The 23,911-nt window shown below is 37.3% G+C and overlaps 1 protein-coding gene across 1 annotated transcript in view; it reads left to right on the forward strand.

Annotated features, from left to right (window-relative positions):
- Nucleotides 1-23,911, forward strand: part of LOC150074939 (ATP-binding cassette sub-family C member 5-like) — a gene marked incomplete at its 3' end in the record, with an annotated part of 377,014 nt that overhangs the window by 39,043 nt on the left and 314,060 nt on the right. The window contains 2 exon segments of the mRNA XM_090389388.1: nt 16,482-16,556; nt 21,838-21,996. Of these exon segments, the coding sequence (XP_090245514.1) occupies nt 16,482-16,556; nt 21,838-21,996 (234 nt within the window).

The raw sequence follows: 23,911 nt of genomic DNA on the forward strand, positions 1-23,911 counted from the left end.
GGTATATCAGGCTTAATTTCCAAGTCTGTAGATGATATGAAAGTTGGCAGGGTTGTTATTGACAGTAATGGCAGTGTACTACTGCAACAGGATCTAGAAAATTTGAGCAGCTGGGCTGAGAAGTGGCAACTGAAGTTTAAAATTGACAAATGCAAAGTACTGCATATGGGTAGAAGTAACCCCAGAGGAACGTACCAACTGTGTGGTATTATACTTAGGGTGTTAGAAAAGGAACTATATCTGGGAGTGATTGTGCAGTCAGAAGTTTTTTGAGAAATGAAGATAGGCTGCAAGAGCAGGTCATATGGTATTGTCAATGATATACAGGAATTTTGTTATCAGGGAAAAGGAGGTGATTATCTCTTGGTATAAGGCAATGGTCAGGTCACATCTTGAGTACTGCCTATAGGTTTGGAGGCCTCATTTTTGGAAGGATGTTGAATTGCTTGAGCGTATGCAGAGAAGGGCAACAAGATTGGTGAGGGAAACGAAGGGGGTCCTCTTATTAAGAAAGGCTTAAGTTCTGCAAATTGCAGTGGCTGGAGACTAGGCACCTGCAAGGTGATCTGATTGAGATGTATAAGGCCTTGAATGGGTTGGGTTCACACGGAATTCTGATGAGATTCTTCTGATTGCTCAGATTACAAACCTGAGAGGGCATCAATTCAAATTGAGAAAGACAGTTGTAGAATAGATGTGCAGAAATTTGCATTTTACCAGCAGGTGGTTAATTGTTAGAACAAACTTTCATCTGTTGTTGTGGAAGTCGATAGCTTAAATAAGTTCAAGGAGGAACTGGACAAACTTTTAGAAGGAATGGTTGTGTGAAGTTGTTTTTTTTTTTTTTTTTCTTTTTTTGCTGATGCTACATATGCTTGCTTTCTTGTATCATATGCCTCAATTACTACTATTATTAATTTCTCCTCCACTTTCCTTTCAGTTATTACAGAGTCAATTAGTTCCTCATTAGAGTTTGATAACCTTCTAGCATTCCCTACTGTAAAGAATTCCTCATGTGTGAATGTAGTTGCAAAATACCTATTAAATTTGTCTGCAACCTAAGGAGGGTTATCAACAGTTATCAATAAACATCACATGGCCCAATGCGATTCAACCCCTTCCTTGTACTGTTAATACAAACAGAGAATTATTTGTTGTGTTTCTTTGCATTCTTTGCCAGAGACTTCTCATAATCTGCCTTAGCTTGCCGAACCATTTTTGTGACTTGATTACAGACTAATTTATATCTCTCATAGGCTTTTCTATTACCTGATAATTTATATGCATCCCATCATCTGACATCCATTTAGATCTAAGCCTTGAACAGTATTTCTTTGTTGGTGTGATGCCTAGTAGTTTCTTTGAGTACTTCCCTGAATACTTTCCATTTAGAATTTGCTGGTAATCAGTTGGTCCCACTGCACACAATTTAAAACCTCTCTGAGACCTCTATAGTCATCCTTATGAAAGCAAAAGCCTTTTCCTTAACTCTTGACAGTAGTTATATTTTTGATTAAATTCCACATCAGCACACTGTGATTGCTGCCACCCAATGGATCTTTTACATGCAGATTCTTAATGCATGAATAATCACTGCTGATAACCAGATAAAGAGTATTGCTTCCTCTTGTTTCCTCTCTAACATGCTGCTGTAGAAAACAGTCATCCGAGAAATCCACAAAAGTCTTGCTAGTGTAATATGTGTGTGTGCGTGACTAGTGCCAGTAAGTTGGGATAGTTTAAATGCCTCTCAATTTGTTGAGAAATTGCAAGAAATAATAATAATAGTGTGTGATAGTTGTATGGCTAATATGAAATTAGTTACTTGTGCAGTGTTTTGGTGGAATCACAATTTAACCATGTTAAGGAAAGAGGTTATTGCCTCGAGAAGATTGTTACAGCAAAATAGGAGAATAGGTGATTTAGAGTTAGTGAATGTTTATAAAGCAATGTATTTAAAGAAAAACAAAGTTTGTTTCATCAATAACGTTGTAGAGCGGATATCATCTTTTAAGGGCACAAAAGGTGATATAGTTGTACACGTTGGCACTAATGATATTAAGAGTAGGAGACCGGCGGAATTACTTAGCAAGTACAGGTCACTGTTGAAAAAAAGCCGTGAATTAGGGTTGAACTTGAAAGTGTCTGCAATTCTGCCCAGACACGATAGGAGGGAGTATATGATGAGAGCCTTGTCGATCAATTCGGCCCTGGAGGGATTGTGCAAGGCTCAAGGGGTAGAATTTTTTTCAGCCTGGACTGTACTTGTTAACAGGAGAGATTGCTTCTACAGGGATGGGATACACTTAAATAGAAAGGGTGCAAGAATTTTTGCTGATGCTGTCGAGGCAGTGTTAGGTGGGTCGGAAAACTGCTAGTTGGGGGGGATACAAGGACTAATAGATTAACAGTAGCCAGTGGCAGAGGTGGAAGTGATTCTTGCACTGTTTCTATTGAAATGAGCAGAAGTCTGAAAAACAAGATGCAGGATATTTCAGAGACTGCTGGTAGTCATTGCGGTACAAGTAAACACATGGGTTGTGTTAGGGTAGCTAAGAATAGAAACAGGTGCATGTATACCTGCGTGTACACCAATGCTAGGAGTTTGGTAAATAAATTTGATGAATTTGAGGTATTGCTCAAAACATCAAAGGCAGATATTGTTGGGATATCAGAGACGTGATGTCACACAGATATAAGTAATGCGGAACTGGAATTTGGGGAATACAATGTGTATAGAAAGGATAGACAGGACAGGAGGGGAGGAGGGGTTATGCTATTAATTAAGAAACACATAAAGTCCAAGGAAGTGAAGCCAGTCGACATCGATGGACAGGGCAGCGTCGAGTCAGTTTGGTGTGACATAAGCATAGGGAAATCAAAATTGAGAGTAGGAGTGTGCTATAGGCCTAATGACTCTGATGAGTATAATAAGATATTGTACAGGGAAATAGAGTGGGCCAGTAAATCAGAGAGTCTTATAATGGGGGACTTTAATTTCCCAGATATTGACTGGAATTTGTGGGTTGGTCACTCGCACACTAGCAAGGCTTTTGTGGATTTATTGGATGATTGTTTTCTACATCAGCATGTTCGTGAGGCAACAAGAGGGAGCAATACTCTTGATCTGATTATCAGTAGTGATTCTTCATGCATTAAGAACCTGCAGATAAATGAACCACTAGGTGGCAGTGATCACAGTGTGTTGAAGTGGGATTTACTCAAGGAGGTAACTACCATCAGAGGTAAAGGGAAGGGTTTTTGTTTTCGTAAAGGCGACTATGATGGTCTGAGACAGTATTTAAATTCTATACAGTGGGACCAACTGATGATGTTACCAACAGCAAACTCAAAATGGGAAGCATTCAAGGAACTAATCTTGGAGGCTACCAGGCTTTACATACCAACTAAGAAATATTGTTCAAGGTTTAGGCCTAAATGGTTGTCAGATGAACTAATGAGACATGTGGCAGAGAAGAAAAATGCATGGGATACATACAAATTAATGGGTGACATGGAAGCCTATGATAGATATAAGTTGGTCTGTAACCAAGTCACAAAGGAGATTAGGCAGGCAAAGGCAGACTATGAAAAATCCTTGGCAAAGGATGCAAAGAAAAACAGAAAAGAGTTCTTTACATACTTGAACTCGAAAAGGAAAGGGATGAATCAGATTGGTCCACTGGATATTGATGGTTCAACAGTTGAGGATCCTGCTCAGGTGGCTAACAATCTAAACGAGTATTTTGCATCTACATTCACGCATGAGGAGTTATTCAGGAAGGAGAATGATGTAGGTAAAGTAAACATTGGCAGTGAGCTGGATGATTTTGTAATAACTGAGAGGAAAGTGGAGGAGAGATTGAGGATAAACATAAAAAAGGCACCTGGGGTGGATGGGATCTATCCAGTTATATTAAAGGAGGCAGCAAAGGAAGTAAGCAAACCCTTAGCCATAATTATGAGAGCTTCCTTGGACTCAGGGGAGGTACCTATGGACTGGAGATGTGCAAATGTGACCCCAATTCACAAAGGAGGTTCAAAGGCTGACACAAGTAATTATAGACCTGTTAGTTTAACTTCTGTTCCAGGTAAATTAATGGAGGCACTGGTTAAAGAAGCACTGCAGGATCATCTAGACAAGAATTCAGTTATAGCTCAGACGCAGCATGGTTTTGTTAAGGGCAGGTCTTGCCTGACCAATTTGATTGGATACTATGATGTAGTCACAAAAGAACTGGATGCAGGGAATAACTTTGATATTATATATTTGGATCTTAGAAAGGCTTTTGATACTGTTGCACATGGAAGACTGCTGCACAAATTGGAGCAGTGTGGCATTGGAGGCAAATTGCTGCTATGGATAAGGGGATGGTTGAGTGTCAGAAGACAGAGAGTGGTAATCAATGGACACTGCTCAACGTGGACTAATGTTATTAGTGGAGTTCCTCAAGGTTCAGTGTTGGGTCCGTTGTTGTTTTCGGTGTTTATGAATGATATTGATGATGGGATATCAAGTTTAATGTCCAAGTTTGCAGATGATACAAAGGTTGGCAGGGTCGTTAAGGACAATACTGACGCTATGCTGCTGCAACAGGATCTGGAAAGGTTGAACAGATGGGCTGAGAGGTGTCAAATGAGGTTTAACATCGACAAATGTAAAGTGCTGCATATGGGAAACAGTAACCCCAGAGCAACGTATCAACTCTGCGGTACTACACTGACAGTGGTGGAGAATGAAAAGGACCTGGGGGTAATTGTGCAGGCAGATATGAAGTTCTCTGAGCAGTGCAGACGAGCTGCAAGAGTAGCTCATGGTGTCTTGTCAATGATATACAGGAATTTTTCTAGCAGGGATAAGGAGGTGATTATTCCCTTGTATAAGGCAATGGTAAGGCCAAATCTTGAGTACTGTATACAGGTCTGGAGGCCTCATTTCAAGAAGGATGTAGAGCTGCTGGAACGGGTACAGAGAAGGGCAACAAGATTAGTAAATGGAACAAAGGGTTGCTCTTACGAAGAAAGGCTTAAGTTTTGCAAATTACAGAGTCTGGAGACTAGGCACCGGCGAGGTGATCTGATAGAGGTGTATAAGGCTTTGAATGGTTTGAGCATGCTCAATGCCAATGGGATTCTTCATCTTTCTCAGAATAATCACCTCAGAGGGCATAAATTCAAATTGAGGAAGGACGGATGTCGGATAGATGTGCGGAAATTTGCCTTTGGCCAGCGGGTGGTTGGTTGGTGGAACCGACTTCCATCACTTGTTGTTGAAGTTGATAGCCTAAACAAATTTAAAGCTCAACTGGACAGGTATTTCGAACGAACGGAGGGGTGAAATGGGAGTGGGTTTTTTTTTTTTTTTTTTTTTGGCTGATGCTGAATAAGCTTGCTTTCTTGCATCATATGCCTCTGCTAATGCTAATGCTAATAAATAAGGCTAAACAGCTTTCTTGGCAGGAGTATGTGGCTGTGCAAGGTTCAAAAGATCCTTTGAATATTTTCGAAATTATTACTGAAAAATATAGATTCAGTAATGCTAGTTTCACAGTTGGCAGTGAAAGTCAGCATACTATAGGATGGTATGATTCAGTTAATAAGATTGTGTACGAACTTTTCCCACAGGTTGATAGTGAACAGGATGGTCAGATTCAACAAGATACATTAAGTCAAAATGAAAATTTTAGTAATGGTAGAATAGAACATTTATTTACATCTGTTGAAATTGCAGAAGCAGTGGATCGTGCTAAGGAGAATAAATTGCCAGGTCTGGAATCATCAGACTGAGGCCTGTGTTTTATCTGAAAATTTATAATGATTGTTTGACTGAAAGTGTCTTTTCCCAGACATGGATGGATTGTCCAGTTGAAATTGATTATAAAGTTCCCTGATCGACCAGCTAGTGAACCTGGCTTGTATATCTATTTTAGCAAAAGTCTATGAAAGGCTTTGGCTGATTAATGATTAGCTATGAAGAAAAATGTCTTCAGAAAGCCAGTATGATTTTTTTAAAAAAAAAAAGGGAATGATATTGAGGATGCTATTTACAGTGTAAGGTGTTGTGTTGAAGATTGTCCTGGGCCATAAATTTTGATAATCTTTATAGATTTTAAGGGTCCATTTGACATGCTCACTTGGGGAGGCATCCTTGCTCATATTAGGCAGGTTCAATGTACAGATAACTTGTATTCAGTGTTTAAAAATTATGTTCAAAGTATAGTTATTAAAACTAGATATACTGAGATAACATGTATACTAAGCAAAGGATGTCCTCAGGGATTGGTGATTCACAATGAACATAGTAATGGATAACTTTCTAAAACAACAGTATCTTAATGTTGATTTTATAGCTTATGCTGATGATCTGGCTGTCTTGGTATATGGAAATCTGAAATAGAGTTACATGCTAGTGAAATATTAGGAAAGGTAACATATTAGATTAGGGTGTATAAACTTGAAATATATTTTAGGAAAACTGTTATTATGTTGCTTAAAGAACAGCTGAGCACAAATAAGAATCTGGTATTTAGAGCATAGGGAGATTCCCTGCTTGTTATGTTAACGTTGTTAGGTACTTGGTTTGTACCTAGAAGAGTGCATGTTCTTTACTGAGCATGTTAAATTTATTAAAAATAAGATAAGATCATTGTATGCTAAACTCAGAAGAATTATAAGAGTTGATTGGGGTATAAAGGGGAACATCAATAAATCTTTTATATTATTGCTTATTTGTTCCCATAGTCATATATAGTTCTGGAGCTTTGCTGCTTAAAGTTCTAAATTCAAAAACATCTCAATCAGGTGCAGAGATTTGCTCTTCTAGGTACAACTCAAGCTTGTAGGACAGTGTTAACAGAAGTGCTACAGTTGCTTTCAAGAAGATTGCTGCATATTTGTTAATTGCCCTTTCTGGTATGATGTATTTAACAAGGAAAAATATTTCTGTCACTGTATTAGGAATAATACAGTGACAGAAATACACCATCATTACATCAATATCATTACAATTGGTTAATTAGGAATTAAGGCATACTGCTGCAATGATACCTAGAAAAATTTAGTTGGATGGGATGAGAAATAGCAATTGAGGTTGAGAAATGCAAGATATTGCATATGGGCAGCAGTAATCTCAGAATAACATACCAGTTGGATGGTACCACACTCAAGGTTTGCAGAATGAGAGACCTAGGGATTATACAGTCTGACATGAAATTCTCTGAGTACTCCTGACAGGCTGCTTAGGACAGCTCATTGGGTTCTATCAGTGATATACAAGGATTTTTGTAGCAGGGACAGAGAGGAAGTGGTTAGGCTGCACCTTGAATACTGCTTGAATAAGGACACAAGGGTATACTCTTACCAAAAAAATACTTTAGTTTACAATATTTATATATTTGTAAACAGGTATATATTTATATATACCTGTATATTTATAAATATATAAGTATATTTATCTGCAAAGTACTTAACAGTCATTTTGCATATAACATATTCATTCTCATTTTGGATTTCCTAATGCTTATACCATACCAAACTGGCTCAACATTACACTGCAACTCATGTCAGTAGTGCACTTCTTTAGAACCTATGTAAACACTTCTTCTTTATGTAATCGCTTCTTTAGAACCAAAAGCCTAACTCTTCCCCCCCCCTTCCTGTGCCATCTGTCTTTCTGTATACATTATCAGGTTAACCACGTGTTACATCAGGTTAACTGTAGGTAGGCAAAGAATTTTCAGCTCCAGCAAATGGATAAGTTTTTGATGAATTTTTTGCCATTTTATTGACCTAATTGTTATATTAAATTATATTCTATAAGTAGCTTTATAGTCCTAGTCATGCTCTTTAGTTTATTTTGAATTTAGCTAGAGATTTTGTAGGTTACTACTTCATATATGTAGAACCTTTTATCCATTCGAAACTTGCTGCCATTGTTATAGTATATTAGATCGTACAGTAAAGCATAGTGTATATCTCAAACTTGATATAAGGTATAACGTAAAACTTGATAGCATAAAACGTATCACTGTAGTTAGGAATCTGTTAGTCTAGTGTAGTGTTGTCAATTGACCAATTAAATTTATTAATCTTATTAATTTTAATTATTAATCAATTAAGTTGTAGTAGTGGCATGTGATGCAAGAAAGCAAATGTATGAGCTTATGCAGCATCAGCCAAAAAAAAAAAAAAATCACACCATTCTCTCCAAATGCCTGTCCAGTTCCTCCTTAAATTTATTCAACCTATCAACTTCCACAACGACAGATGGAAGTTTGTTCCAGAAATTAACCACCCACTGGCTAAAGGCAAATTTCCGCACATCTATTCTACATCTGTCCTTTCTTAATTTGAATTTATTCACCCTTAGGTTCGTAATCTGAACAAGTTGAAGGATCCCATCAGAATTCAGCATGCTCAACCCATTCAAGGCCTTATACACCTCAGTCAGATCACCTCGCAGGTGCTTAGTCTCCAGCCTCTGCAATTTGCAGAACTTAAGCCTCTCTTGGTAAGAGGATCCCTTCATTCCCCTCGCCAATCTTGTTGCCCTTCTCTGTACACGCTCAAGCAAATCTACATCCATCCTAAAATGAGGCCTCCAGACCTGTACGCAGCTCAAGGCGTGGCCTGACTATTGCCTTATACAGAGGGACAATTACCTCCTTTTCCCTCCTAGCAAAATTCCTATATATCATAGACAAAACCCCATGACCTGCCCTGGCAGCCTGGCTGCATTGCTCAGAAAACTTCATATCTGACTGCACAATTACTCCCAGGTCTTTTTCATTTTCTACCACCTTAAGTGTAGTACCACACAGTTGGTACGTTTCTCTGTTTTTCTACCCATATGCAGAAGATCTAGATCCTGTTGCAGTAGCACACTGCCATTACTGTTATTAACAACCCTGCCAACCTTTGTATCATCTGCACACTTGGCGTCTCCGTAGCCAGGTGGGAAGGAGCAGCAGTGCGTAGCACACGCTTCTTGATTAGACGGGGGTTCAAGCCCGTCACCACCAAATACGGAGGATGCGGAAAGGTCACAGAATGACCACCGCATATTGCCAGAGCAATATGGCCTTAGTTGCTAATGCTCCTAAAAAAACCAAAAACCAAAAACCATCTGCACACTTCGACATTAAGCCTGATATACCTTCATCAATATCATTGATAAATATACAAAACAACAGTGGACCCAACACTGAACCCTGTGGGACTCCACTAGTCCACGAAGTTAGTCCATTAGTCCACGAAGAGCAGCACCCATTGATTACCACCCTCTGTCTTCTCCCACTTACCATCCTTTTATCCATTGTAGCAACTTACCCTTAATACCATTCTGCTGCAATTTGTACAATAGTCTTCCATGCGCAACAGTGTCAAAAGCTTTCCTGAAATCCAAATATGATATCAAAATTATTTTTTGCATCCAGTTCCTTTGTAAACACATCATAATATCCTATCAAATTTGTCGGTGCCTCCGTAGCCAGGTGGGAAGGAGCAGCAGTGCGTACCACACGCTTCTTGATTAGACCGGGGTTCGAGCCCGTCACCACCAAATATGGAGGATGCGGAAAGGTCAAGGAATGACCACTGCATATTCCGGAGCAATATGGCCTTAGTTGCTAATGCTCCTAAAAACCAAACAACAACCTATCAAATTTGTCAGACAAGACTTTCCCTTAACAAACCCATGCTGTGTCTGAATTATTGCTGCAGTCCTGACTAGATAATCCTGCAATGCATCTTTAACCAGTGACTCCATCATTTTACCTGGAACAGAAGTTAAACTAACTGGTCTGTAATTACTCGTGTCACCCTTCGATCCCCCTTTGTGAATTGGGGATACATTTGCACATCTCCAGTCCGTGGGAACCTCCCCTGAGTCCAAGGATGCTCTCATAATTATGGCTAAGGGTTTGCTTAGTTGCTTTGCCGCCTCCTTTAATATAACTGGATAGATCCCATCCACCCCAGGTGCTTTTGTTATGTTTAACTTCAACAATTTCTCCTCCACTTTTCTCTCAGTTATTACAAAATCATTAAGTATCCTGCTACAATTTGATAACCTTCTGCCATTTTCCAACCTTAATAATTTCTCATGTGTGAATGTAGATGCAAAATACTCATTCAGTTTGTTTCCTGTCTGAGCAGGATCATCAACAGTCGAACCATCGATGTCAAGTGGACCAATCAGATTCATCCCCTTCCTTTTAGAGTTTATATAAGTAAAGAAATTCTTGCTGATTTTCTTAACATCCTTTGCAAAAGGTTTCTAGTAATCTGCCTTCCCTTGCCTAATATCCTTTGTGACCTGATTACAGACTAGCTTATATCTGCCATAGGCTTCTGAGTTGCTTGATAATTTATATGCATCTCATGCCGACCGGGCTAGCCGAGTGGGTAAAGTACCTGCCCGGCAACCCAAAGGTCGCGGGTTCGATTCCCGCCTCGGGCTTGGATCAAAGTACTGCAAAAACCTTGGGAGGTGCAATATGGCCACAGAAGTCGATGCGCCAACAACTACCAAATCAAAAAAAAAAAAAAAAAATATGCATCTCATGCATTTTTCTTCTCTGTTACGAGTCTCATTAGTTCATTAGATAATCATTTAGGCTTAAACCTTGAACAATATTTCTTAATAGATATGAAACTTATAGTAGCATCCACGATTAATTCCTTGAATGCTTCCCACTTAGAATTTACTGTTGGTAACATCGTCAGTTGATCCCACTGTACAGAATTTAAAAACTTTCTGAGACCACTGTACTCACCTTTATGGAAGCAAAAACCCTTTCCTTTACCCCCTGATGGTAATTAAATCTTTAAGTAAATCCCACATCAATACTCTGTGATCACTGCCACCTAGTGGATCCTTTACCTGCAAATTCTTAATACACAAATGATCACTGCTGATAACCAGATCAAGAGTATTACTCTCTCTGGTTGCCTCTCGAACATGCTGATGCAGAAAACAATCATCCAATAAATCCACAAAATCTGACTAGTGTGTGAGTGACCAACCCACAAGTTCCAGTCAATATCTGGGAAGTTAAAATCCCCATAATAAGACATTCTGATTTACTAGCCCACTCTATTTCTCTGTACAATTGTTCATTGTACTCATTCGAGTCATTAGGCCTATAACACACTCCTACTCTTATTTTTGCTTTCACAGTGCTTATGTCACACTAAACTGACTCAATAGTGCACTGTTCATCTCTATCAACTGGGTGCACTTCTTTTGATTTTATGTTTTTCTTAATTAACAGCATAACATCTTCTCCCTTTCTATCCTGTCTATCCTTTCTGTACACATTGTACTCGCCAAATTCCAGTTCTGCATTCCTTATATCTGTGTGACACCACATCTGTGCTATCCCAACAATATCCACCTTTGATGTCTTAACCAACACTTCAAATTCATCAAATTTATAGGCGCCTCCGTAGCCAGGTGGGAAGGAGCAGCAGTGCGTAGCACACGCTTCTTGATTAGACCGGGGTTCGAGCCCGTCACCACCAAATACGGAGGATGCGGAAAGGTTAAGGAATGACCACCGCATATCCTGGAGCAATATGGCCTTAGTTGCTAATGCTCCTAAAAACCAAAACAACAACAACAACATCAAATTTATTTACTATACTTCTAGTATTGCTATACATGCAAGCATACATGCTCCTATTCCTAGTTACCCTAACACTTCCCATATATCCACCTATTTCACGATGACTGCCATCCGTCCCTGAAACCCCCAACACCCCTCGCTCCAGGTCGCTACTTATTCTAATAGAAGTTGTGCAAGAATCACCTTCACCTCTGCCTGCGGCTACTGTTAAACAATTAGTCCTTGTATCCCCCCAAGCTAGCAATTTTCCAACCCACCTAACACTGCCTCGATAGCATCAGGAAATATTCTTGCATCCTTTCTATTTAAGTGTATCCCATCCCTGTAGAAGCAGTCTCTCCTGTTAACAATTACAGACCTGTTAACAAGTGTATGCAGTACTCAAGGCGTGGCCTGACCATTGCCTCATACAGAGGGACAATCACCTCCTTTTCCCTGCTAGCAAAATTCCTATATGTCATTGACAAAACCCCATGACCTGCCCTGGCAGCCTGTCTGCATTGCTCAGAAAACTTCATATCTGACTGCACAATTACTCCCAGGTCTTTTTCATTTTCTACCACCTTAAGTGTAGTACCACACAGTTGGTACGTTTCTCTGGGGTTACTTCTACCCATATGCAGTACTTTGCATTTATCAAGGTTAAACTTCAGTTGCCACTTCTTAGCCCATCTGCCCAAATTATCTAGATCCTGTTGCAGTAGCACACTGCCATTACTGTCATTAACAACCCTGCCAACCTTTGTATCATCTGCAAACTTCGATACAAAACCTGATATACCTTCATCAGTATCATTGATAAATATACAAAACAACAAAGGACCCAACACCGAACCCTGTGGGACTCCACTAATAACAATCACGAAGAGCAGCACCCATTAATTACCACCCTCTGTCTTCTCCCACTCAACCATCCTTTTATCCATTGTAGCAACTTACCCTTAATACAATTCTGCTCCAATTTGTACAATAGTCTTTCATGCGCAACAGTGTCAAAAGCTTTCCTGAAATCCAAATATATGATATCAAAATTATTTTTTGCATCCAGTTCCTTTGTAACCACATCATAATATCCTATCAAATTTATCAGACAAGACTTTCCCTTAACAAACCCATGCTGTGTCTCAATTATTGCTGCAGTCTTGTCTAGATGATCCTGCAATGCATCTTTAACCAGTGACTCCATTATTTTACCTGGAACAGAAGTTAAACTAACTGGTCTGTAATTACTCGTGTCAACCTTCAATCCCCCTTTGTGAATTGGGGATACGTTTGTATTTAAATAAAAATCATGGCCGAGACCAGAGCAGCAAAGTAGCTGGCACAAAGTAGTGCGAGTGCTGTGGCTCGGGGGAGAACTGAAGTAGTGGGCAGTCCTCCAGTGCGTCTTAGTCTAAAAAAATGTGCAACTTGTGAAATGTTTGCGAAACTTCACAGAACAGGACACGATTCAGCCAAGGAGAATGTCTTTTTGTGTGCGTTAGGCCAGAGAGTGTAATGAAATTAGGCACCAACTCAGCTTTCTAATGGCATCTATGATAGTTTGAGGAGTAGAGTAGATGCCCTCAAAGGAATTAAAATGGTCCCATCAAGCTCTCAATTTCCCAACTCAGTGCCAGAGCTCACTCTTATGCATCAAGAAACACAGTGGCAATCTTCAAGGCAGAATGTGTTGGTCCCACAGGTGCTAGTTATTGTCGGTGACTCACCTGTCAGGGAAATAGGAAGTATATTGTGCAAAAAGGATAGCATTAGCATAGGCATATGATGCAAGAAAGCAAGCTTATACAACATCAGCCAACAAAAAAAAAAACCTTCCCATTTCATCCATCTATTTGCTCCAAAGTTTGTCCAGTTCTTCCTTGAATTTATTTAAGCTATAAACTTCCACAACGACAGATGAAGTTTATTCTAGCAATCAACTACCTGCTACGTACTCTGAATAGGATCAGAGTATGTCTGCCAGGGGCAAAATTTGATGACATTTGTAGAGCAGATATCATCTTTTAAGGGTACATAAGGTAATATTGTTGTACTTGTTGGCACTAATGACATTAAGGGTAGGAGATTTGTGGACTTATTTAACAAGTACAGGTCAATATTAAAAAAAAATTGCGAGTTAGGGTTAAATTTGAAAGTGTAATTCTTCCCAGACACTATAGGAGGGAGTATATTATGAGAGCTTTATTAATCAGTTCAGCCCTGGAGAGACTGCAAAGCTCATGGGGTAGAATTTTTCTCAGTGTGGTCTGTGCTTGTTAACAGGAGAGACTGTTTTTACGGGGATGGGAAAGCCTTAAATAGAAAGGGTGCAAGAATATTTGCTGATGCTATTGAGGCAGTGTTAGATGGGTCGGAAAACTGCTAGCTTGGTAGGATTCACAGACTAATAGCTGGATAATAACTGCAGGCAGAGGTGAAAATGATTCTATTAGAATGAGCAGCAGCAGCCTGGAAAACATGTTGCTGGGGATTTCAAGAACTGCTGGGAGTCATCATGAAACAAGTAAATACATGGGCTAAGGATAAGAACAGGTGCATGTATACTTGCATGAACACCAATGCTAGGAGTATAGTAAATAAATTTGATTAATTTATTTATTAAGTGCTGGTCAAGACATCAAAGGCGGATATTGTTGGGATATCAGAGATGTGTCACATAGATATAAGTGGTGCAGAATTGGAATTTGGGAAGTACAATGTGTACAGAAAGCTAGACAGGATAGGAAGGGAAGAGAGGTTATGCTGTTAGTTAAGAAACACAAAATCTAAGCCAGTGCATACAGTTGACATTGGTGGAGAGTGCAATATTGAGTCGGTGTGGTTTGACATAAGCACTGGAAAAGCAAAAATGAGGGTTGGACTGTGTTATAGGCCTAATGACTGATGGATACAACAAACAACTGCACAGAGAAATAGAATTGGCCAGTAAATCAGATTGTCATATAACAGGGGATTTTAACTTCCCAGATATTGAATGGAACTTGGGAGTTGGTCACTTGCACAGTAGTAAGACTTTTGTGGATTTATTGGATGATTGTTTTCTACAGCATGTTCACGAAGCAACCAGATGGAATAATACTCTTGATCTGATTATCAGCAGTGATTATTCATGCATTTAGAATTTGCCAGTAAACTAGACACTTGGTGGCAGTGATTACTGATGTGGGATTTACTTAAGATGTAACTACCATCGTGGGTAAAGGGAGGGGTTTTGCTTTCGTAGAGGTGACTACAGTGGTCTCAGACAGTTTTTAAATTCTGTATAGTGGGATCAACTGATGATGTTACCAGCAGCAAATTCTAAATGGAAAGCATTCAAGGAAGTAATCATGGAAGCTACTAGGCTTTTCATACTGATTAAGAAAGCTGGCCTTAATTGCTAATGCTTCTGAAAAACCAAATAATAAACAAACAATAACATTTTTTAATACCACTTCTCTGGAAATGTATCAAAAGCTATCAGACTTTTTTGACAAGAATGCAACATATTTCATGAGAATCGTTGAGGTATATGCTCATAAGAACACAATTTAAACAGAGTTCACGATTTGCAGTAATGCACACAACACTTGTTTACAAATGCTAATTCACTAAAACACTTGTTCACTTTATCCACCACTTGCTATCTGAAACACATACATTTTTTGAAATATGAAAATTATTGATTAGCGTAGAACCCACTCGTATATATACTGGTATAGAAACTCTAGAAGGCTCACAGTATTTCTAGAGAACTCTGTCAAAAGTTCTGGAACCTTCCAGAAACATCCTAACCAACCATTCTTTCACATGTAACAATATACTAAAACATTTTTTTTTTTTTTTTTTGGCTGATGCATAAGCTCATACACTTACTTTTTTGCATCACATGCCACTTTGTTGCTACTACTATTACAACATTTTGGAACATTCTCAAATATTGTAGAAAGTTCCCGAATATTCTAGAATAATAATAAAATAAATAAATAGATGCCAAAGACGATTAAACTAACTACATATCTTGGTTTTTGATCATTAATCTACGATATTTGAAAACTGAGGGTGATGAGAACTTTTTAAGCACATATCTGAGTTTTTGAACATATTTCCTACAAGAATCTGTCGAAATTATTTCAGAGTGGAAATTGATGCTGACTAGTGTAATCTATACTTTAAATTTGTCATATTTATTTACTATGCTTATAGCATTATTGTAGAAGCAAGTATATGTGCCTTTGTTCTTTGAATTCCTAACATATAGCCTATATATTTGATTGTCCCATAAGGACTTCCAGCAGGCCTTGTAAAAAGTGAAACCAAAAGTTTGCTAATGTTACATGAGTGCTCCAGGTTAAAACTGTGTGAAATTTTAAGCAAATTTCACAGAATAGTGCAATCTACAATATACCAATTTGCTGACTAGATAGTTTGAAATATGTTTCAGAAACAAAATTATTTTTAAAAAGGATAACAAAAAGCTGAAGGCTTATGTCTTAAAATTAAGAAACATGTTTTAGACCAAATTCAGACAAAAATAATATTTCATTTAAATTTGTAAAAGTTATTAGTTTATATAGAAAATTTTTTAGGATCATAAATTTTGATTATGAGAATTATAAATTTTGAATTATAATTTTGTGAATCACAACATTTTGCAAATGTTATTATAAGCTTATATCAAACTGGATAAGATAGTTAGCATTAGTAGAGGCATATGATGCAAGAAAGCAAGCTTATACAGCATCAGCCAAAAAAAAAAAAAAAAAACACTTCCATTTCACCCCTCTGTTAGTTATCAAACACACATTGACATTTAGTTTATTTTGTCAATTTTATGTTAATTTTACTGATTTCATATTTGCATTTTCATAGTACACCAAAGAAAAAAGGAACACCAAAGTATAAAAGAGCACTCAAAGTACTTTTACCTTATCGACCAAGAAAAAAGTAAGTTGCAGATTAAGAATGCTTTAGTGTATTTATTTATTTTAGCCATCACTTTAAGGGTGCAGTTTAAACTTCCATTTTTTTTATTTTTGATTTTGCATTCCTGTGTGTTATTGATCCTACCACAACAGAATTTGCTGCCAGCTACATTTCAATTAGTGAAACGAGTCTTTGCGAAAACTATATTTTTGATGCCATTAATATGCAAATTTCTTTTGATATAAAATGAGTGTTTATTTTTTAACATTGTAGGACTTTTTAATGAGCCCACTTTCTACAGTGTGATCCATTAACTTCAGAAAGCCTATAAAATGTTTAAAAAAATGTCTCAGATGAAATTAAAATCTTGGGTAATACAGTAAACCCCCGCTATTCGCGGTATCTGTATTCGCGGTTTCGCGTATTCGCGATCGCCGATTTAATATAAAATGAAACCTAAAAAATGTGAATTTTAAAGCGCCGTGAATATTTTCCGCCATAAAAAAACATGGGCGTGGATAAAATTATCTTTCCCGGTCAAAACAGCGTTCAGTGGGTGGGGGGAGAGGGGTGACAAAATCGCGAGCGTGGATGTTTCTCGCTAATCCTTGTTCTATGTGTTATGCGCTTGTTATGCAAGGTTTCGTCGTTTGCTTTTAATTTATATGCTTATAAATTGAATAAATTTATCAATTTATAAATTGCTATGCTTACAAAAGTGATAAATCTACCGTTTTGCAGTGTAAAACAGACTTTCGAGTGTGTTAACGGAAGAAAGTGACTTTATTGTGGACAAGTTCTTTCTAACCCCTACAAAAATATGACTACGAATAACAAGAGAAATGTGAAAATATCAAAGAAGGTGATGACATTAGCGAATAAAATTGAGTTATTAGATAAAATTTCTAATGGTGAAAGTGTCTCCTCAGTGGCAAAACATTATAAAATCAATGAGTCAACGGTACGATCAATCAAAAATCGGAAGTAAAAATCCGCCGTAGTGTCCGTGAAAACGCGCTAATTGCTTCAAAAATTTGCTCTGTAACTTGTGATGTTAAATTAGAAAAAATGGAAAAACTTTAAATCTGTGGATAGAAGACCGAACTCAAAATAAAATTCCGTTAAATTCACGATCATTCTTGAAAACGCAAAACTCCTTATCAACGCTTTAGCGAAACTGGTGATAGCACTGGCGGGATAGGTTTTTTAGCTAGCAAAGACGCTGGTTTGAAAGATTTGTTTGAAATTTCTAATAAATATTACATTTAATATTACATTGTTTCTTATTTTCATTTCGATGCCATATGCTTGCATTTCACTAGGTACTGTCTATGTACATAGTCATATTATGAAGGTACATATAACACATACATAGACAAAATTTTAGACTAGTTTTTCTTATATATTTCATACTTTGGAACGGAACCCCTTTATTACTATGGGAGCCATAACTCAGTATTCGCGTTTTCGGTATTCGCGGCATTTCTCAGGAACGTAACCCCCGCGAATAGCGGGGGTTTACTGTACTTTTATAATATGTATCAATATTTTGCTATTGTGTACTGAAACCAGAAATGAGTAAATCCTTTCATGTGGTAGCAGCAGTTGATACAGGCAGGTCCAGTTAACATTATAGACACTATATATTTATGGCATGTCATTTTTGGATTGTAACATAAAGATCAGAGTCCCAAAGTGATGTGGATATGTGCATATATTAAAAATAGATGTTCTACCGCATTTTTCACTACACAAGAATTATGAGAATTATGAACATATTGGACATTAGCTAGACATTGAGGGAGGAAGAGGGATAATAGCACCACCTCACTGAAGATATAAAAAAAAATAGTGCAAAACTAATTGAATAATGCATATATATATATATATATATATATATATATATATATATATATAAACAGGACAGGGAAAGCAATGGGAAACTACCTTGTAAAGAAAGCATATCCCCAGTATTCCAATGATGAGCTAGCAAGAGAAGTCTGAAAGTTCGGACAGCTACGAGATGATCGTAGCACAACAGAATGCTAATGGTGATGTTGGGCCTGGCAGAGGAAGTGTCAGGGCTTTACAGGTAGTCAAGATGCGATGTCCCTGTTGTGGAAACGGAACGTGGAACTTACGAACAATGTTGAAATGTGGGAAGCTGGAGAGTGCCAAAAGAGAAATGCACAGGAATGGTATTAATGTGCTTGGAGTGGCGGAGACAAGATGGGAGTAAAGTGTGCGAATTTGTAAGTGGAGACTATAAAGTTGTGCACTTTGGAAGTAGTTGTGGACAGGGACACTGTGTGGAGACTGTAGGGAACTTTGGTCTAGGTGTGAGAAACACAAGAGGTCAATGTTTAGGGGAGTTTTGTATGGAAGAGAGAGACTAATGGTAACAAATACAGGTTTAAGGCACCACTCCACAGAAGATATACATGGAAGAATCCTGGCAACTTATGAAGGTATCAAATGGATTGCATCTTAGTTAAACAGAGATACCGTAATTTTTGAGTGAAAAAAGCAATGTCCTGTCTGGGAGAGGACGGAGATTCAGACCAGTCACTTGTGAAGATGAATATAGAACTAAAATTGAAGCACCTGAATAAAAGGAAATCCTTCATGAGATGGAACATTGAGAAATTTAGAGAGGAGAGTGCAAAAAATGTGTTTCAAGATCTGACCAGTGTTATTGTTACTGAGGAGACTATGAACAATCTAGAGCAAAATTGGTCTTTAATCAAGGAGATGACTTGTAAAGCTGCATCGGAGGCACTGGGGAAGAGTGGAAAAAATTAGGACGAAGTCTTTGATCACAAATATTTTACTGCAGAAAACGGAGGAGGAAACAACCTTTCAAGAATAAACTGTTGTTGATTACACAGAAGATGTCACAGGAAATTAGGAAGAAGATAATGTCATATAACTGGTCAGTGGCACTGTATGCAGCAGAGACGGATTCTTATGAAGAGAGACAAAAAGAGACTTGAGGCCTTCGAGATGTGGCACTGGTGCAGGATGGAATTAAATGGACTGAAAAAGTGTCAAATATGTGGAAGTATTAAGACGTGTCCAAGAACAAAGGAAAATTCTAGGTAGAATAAGATCAACTAGACTAATATGGGTGGGCCACATGATTCAACATGGTGGTTTGTTTCTGGATGTCATGGAGGGGATTTTGGAGGCAAAACGCCCTAGGGAAAGTTCAAAAAATATCTTCATCGGACATTGCTGGATGAAGCAGGACTGTGAAATTTTGAGGAACTAAAACAAATGGCACAAGAGTGACAAGGGGGGAGACAGCTCATCAAAGGAATTGACCAGTCACAAGACTGAATTACTGATGATGATGACTGCATTTTTTATTACATGATGTTTATTTCTATATATATTGATGTGATCTTATATCTGGCATCAAATGCATTCATACAGTTTTCACAGCAAATACTGTTCAAAGAAAAGTGCAGTTTTTTCAGTAAAAGAGAAATATAAAAAATTATATGCCTAATTTCTTAATGATTTCTCATTTTAAAGCAGAATATAGATTACAGAAGCAAGTTTATTTTATAAAATGAAACTTGAAACCTACACAAGTTTTTTTCACAAATTAAATTTTAATGCCATTTTTACCCTCATGTGGGATAATGTACACCAAAGACCTTTTTTTTTTTAAATTTAAACAAAATCTATAAAAGTGACACTCAATGGCAATTTATGATTCCTCAATTATTGTGTTACCAATTAATCTGAATCATTAATTATGAAATTTATCTCTCTAAATAATTACTCTTATACCATGAGGGTTGTTAAAAGGTAGTTTATTTAGCCTTATTGACTAAATGTGCTATACAGTTAGTTAACATTTTGGGAACTTTGCCAGAACCTATCATCAGACTATACTTGGCTGTACTGTTAACAGCTTCCTCCTGTCTTGCCAAATGACTAAATCTCCTTCATTCAGCCATAATGAAGGAGATTTAGTCATTTAGCAAGACTGTTAGGATGTTAATAGCATAGCCAAGTATAGTCTGAAGATGGGTTCTGACAAGGTTCTCAAAACATTTCTGAATTGTATGTTTAGTCAATAAGGCTAAATAAACTTAAAAAACCACATCGTATAAGAGTGGTTATTTAGAGATAAAAATTTCATAGAAAATTGCCACAGGCTTGGCACACCCAAGATCCTGAGCTGGATGTCATCATTCTTCTCTTCTTCCTTGGTTATTCCCCCCCCCCTCTCTCTCTCTCAGGGTAACAGAAATTTTTTTTTGGCTGGTGCAGCAAAAGCCTCAGGCTTTCTTGCACCATATGGCTAATAATAATAATTGAGGAATTTTGATCGTAAAAACATAAAAGCCAAGTGTTTCTTAATTCATGTATATTAATTATTTGATGTTGAAAAACAAGAATTTAAAATTAGCAGAATCTTTCCTGTCCGATTAATGAAGTATGCTACCATCATGTTTGATTCCTGCATCTCCCAACACAAATGCTAGTTTGCTTTAGACGTTGTTCACATCTCTTGGTTACATCTACTTTACCATTGTGAATGGTTTATTCTATTTTAGTTTCTTTAAAGTTTCATTCACCGAAAGGTAACAATAATGTAGAGATAATGCCCAAATTTAGGTGTTCTTTAACATGTGTGGAAAAAAAAAAAAAACATCTTTAAAACAAGGCAGAAGAGGTTTTATTTTAAAAAATAATTAAAAATACATGTTTTTAATTAAAAAAATAGATTATTCACAGTTGTGTTCATAATAGATTGAAAATAAAGGGTTACATCAAAAAGTTAACAAAAACTGTTTAGTATGTGATTTACTTCCATTTTTGTGTCAAGCTTTGTTTCAGTCTATTTGCTTTTATGGGAAGAAATAAAATTTTTTTTTTTTTTCTTTTTTTTTCCTCCCAAATATGACTGTAGTAATATTTGAATAGTAAGGAGCAAAAATGTAGAAATTATTTTACATTTTTACAGAACAATTTAAAGAACTAATGAATAAACAAAATTCCTGCTTTTTTTTTTTTTTTTAAGAGATTGAGTTATTTTTTAATTGTTTAAAAATTAAAATTAACTTTTTGATTACCTTATTACTTAAAAATATAATGATTATTAAAATTTTTCAAAAAGGTTGCTTTATTCAGTTTTTGTTTCATTTGATATACTGATGAACTCTGGACTTAAATCAGTGTCTTTTTCATTGAGCTCATCAAATTATTCACTTTTATATACAAAAGTTACCTGCATTATAACTGTTATTTATATTTTAAAAATTGGTTTTTTAAAATTAATTTCTAGATATCATACCGAATTACCAAGTTCTAGTGCTGGTCTGTTTTCCTTTATTTCGGTGTGGTGGATGACCAAACTAATGTGGAAGGCATTTCATCATGGAATAACTAAGGAGGACTTGTGGGAATTACCTTCATTTGATTCTGCTGGGTTTAACTCATACAGGTTAAATTTTTTCCATTCCTGTTGTTTTTGGTTATCTTTATTTCTTATTCTGTATATGATTTTCTAAATATTATATGCACCAATTATATAGATTATGAATTTTGTACAGATTCACTTTTCTGGTCACTTGTACACTACAGTTTGTAGCAAAGACTGTGTGAAAATTAATTCTTAATTGACAATACTGAAATATGTACAAAAAAATTAAGAATATAATAGCCTTATCATGCATTTGATAGCTGGTAAATTATAACTACTAACTCAGGAAGCACAAGATCAGGTGACAAATAAATGTTTGTTGTTTTTGGTGATGCAGATCTCCATAATGTTTTAAGTTTTGTTGAAATAAATTGAAATATTTGAATTGCAACTAGATAAAAACTTAACGAATATTTCCAGTCAGGTTTAGGTTTGTTCTTTTTGTCCTGTTGTGTAAGAAATGTTTGGCTAGCTAAAATGAATAACATTACAAAAATATGATGCAAAGTGATTTGCATCACACGAGATATATATATATATATATATATATATATATATATGTGTGTAACATGGAGACATGTGTCCTTTGTTTAAGTGGCTTCTGTAGTTCCCTTCTTTCCACAGTAATCTTTGTGGAGAAGCAGTATTCTGTTGAGCCACATTAGTTGTAATGTGTTTAAGTTGTAATCATAATAAATAATATGTTTAAGTTGCTGTGTTGTATGACTGACTTCTTAGTAACCAGAAATCCATATTCATTTAGAAGGTGGCTTCCTGACTCTGTCCTTGACACAAGGACACAGGTCACTCTAGTGTCAAGCTCTAACAGGCTGTCTCCAGTCCTGCCTTAGGTACAGAAAGGAGGACATCCCAAAGAAAAGGAAGCTGGGAATTGGGGGTAGGAGGAACAGATGTAAAGGGATGAGAAGTATCCCTGTATTTCCACCCCTGTAGACAGGGATCAGAAAGAAAGCAGGATATAGTGGGAGGAAGGAAGGGAAGAGAGTAAAATTTGGAGCAGGGAGAAAATAGTGTGGAGGGGAAAAACAGTAAACTGGAGATGGAAGAAGGTGGCATCTTCAGGGTCCCACACTGGGCAAGCCTGGTATTAGCTTTGTTGGCATATCCGTGAGGTCATCAACAGTATGGACCATCCTGAGACACCACCCTCTAGAGGGATAATCTGCAAATCCCACACAGGATCCAGGATTGTTATGTCTGCAATATCCCAGGTTATCAAGAAACACTAGTGTCAGAAGAAGAGATAACAACAAGGAGTCTGAAGCCAAGAAAGTCTCATATCTGTGACTGCTGTGTTGTGGAGCATGCCATTGAATTCCGCACCAAATCCGAGGACTCTGTGTCAGCAAAAAGTCTCTAGTAATGTACTCATGGAGACTGAAGTTTTCCACTTCAGCAGGTTCATGCAGATTGCCACCCTGCATCAGAATATCCCATTTCCATAAGGGTGTAAAAGAGTCAGCAATTAGATCGTGAAGGTATGTGGCAGTACGAGATGGTTGGTATGAGATTGCCTGAAGGATTGGAATTCGAGCATTATCACCCTTGAGAAAAGCATTAAAATTAGAAACTGCTGCGGAGGAATTCATTGGGTGTGTTGCCATTGTTTCTGTAATAGTAGAACTGGCTGTAGTGGTCACGTTAATACCATTAAAAATAGGACTGTCTGAGATTGTGGTCCCTTGAGGGGGAGATAGAAACTGTTATGCTGGTTGCTTGTTGCCTCATTTGAGTAAACTGTAAAAGCATTTAAAGTTTCCTTGCTGTTGATGAGTCCTTCTTCTGGTAGAACTCTTGATACACCAAGCTGCAGAGTTAATTGGTTTTGCAAATCTGCATAAATTGGACACTGGTACAGAATGTGGTTCCATTCCTCCTCTTCACTGCAGGTACAAAAAGGATGATCAGAAATACC

Source organism: Mastigoproctus giganteus, unplaced genomic scaffold, assembly GCF_048544385.1.
Source record: "Mastigoproctus giganteus isolate SK-2022 unplaced genomic scaffold, ASM4854438v1 scaffold_15, whole genome shotgun sequence".
Lineage (NCBI taxonomy): Eukaryota > Metazoa > Arthropoda > Arachnida > Uropygi > Thelyphonidae > Mastigoproctus > Mastigoproctus giganteus.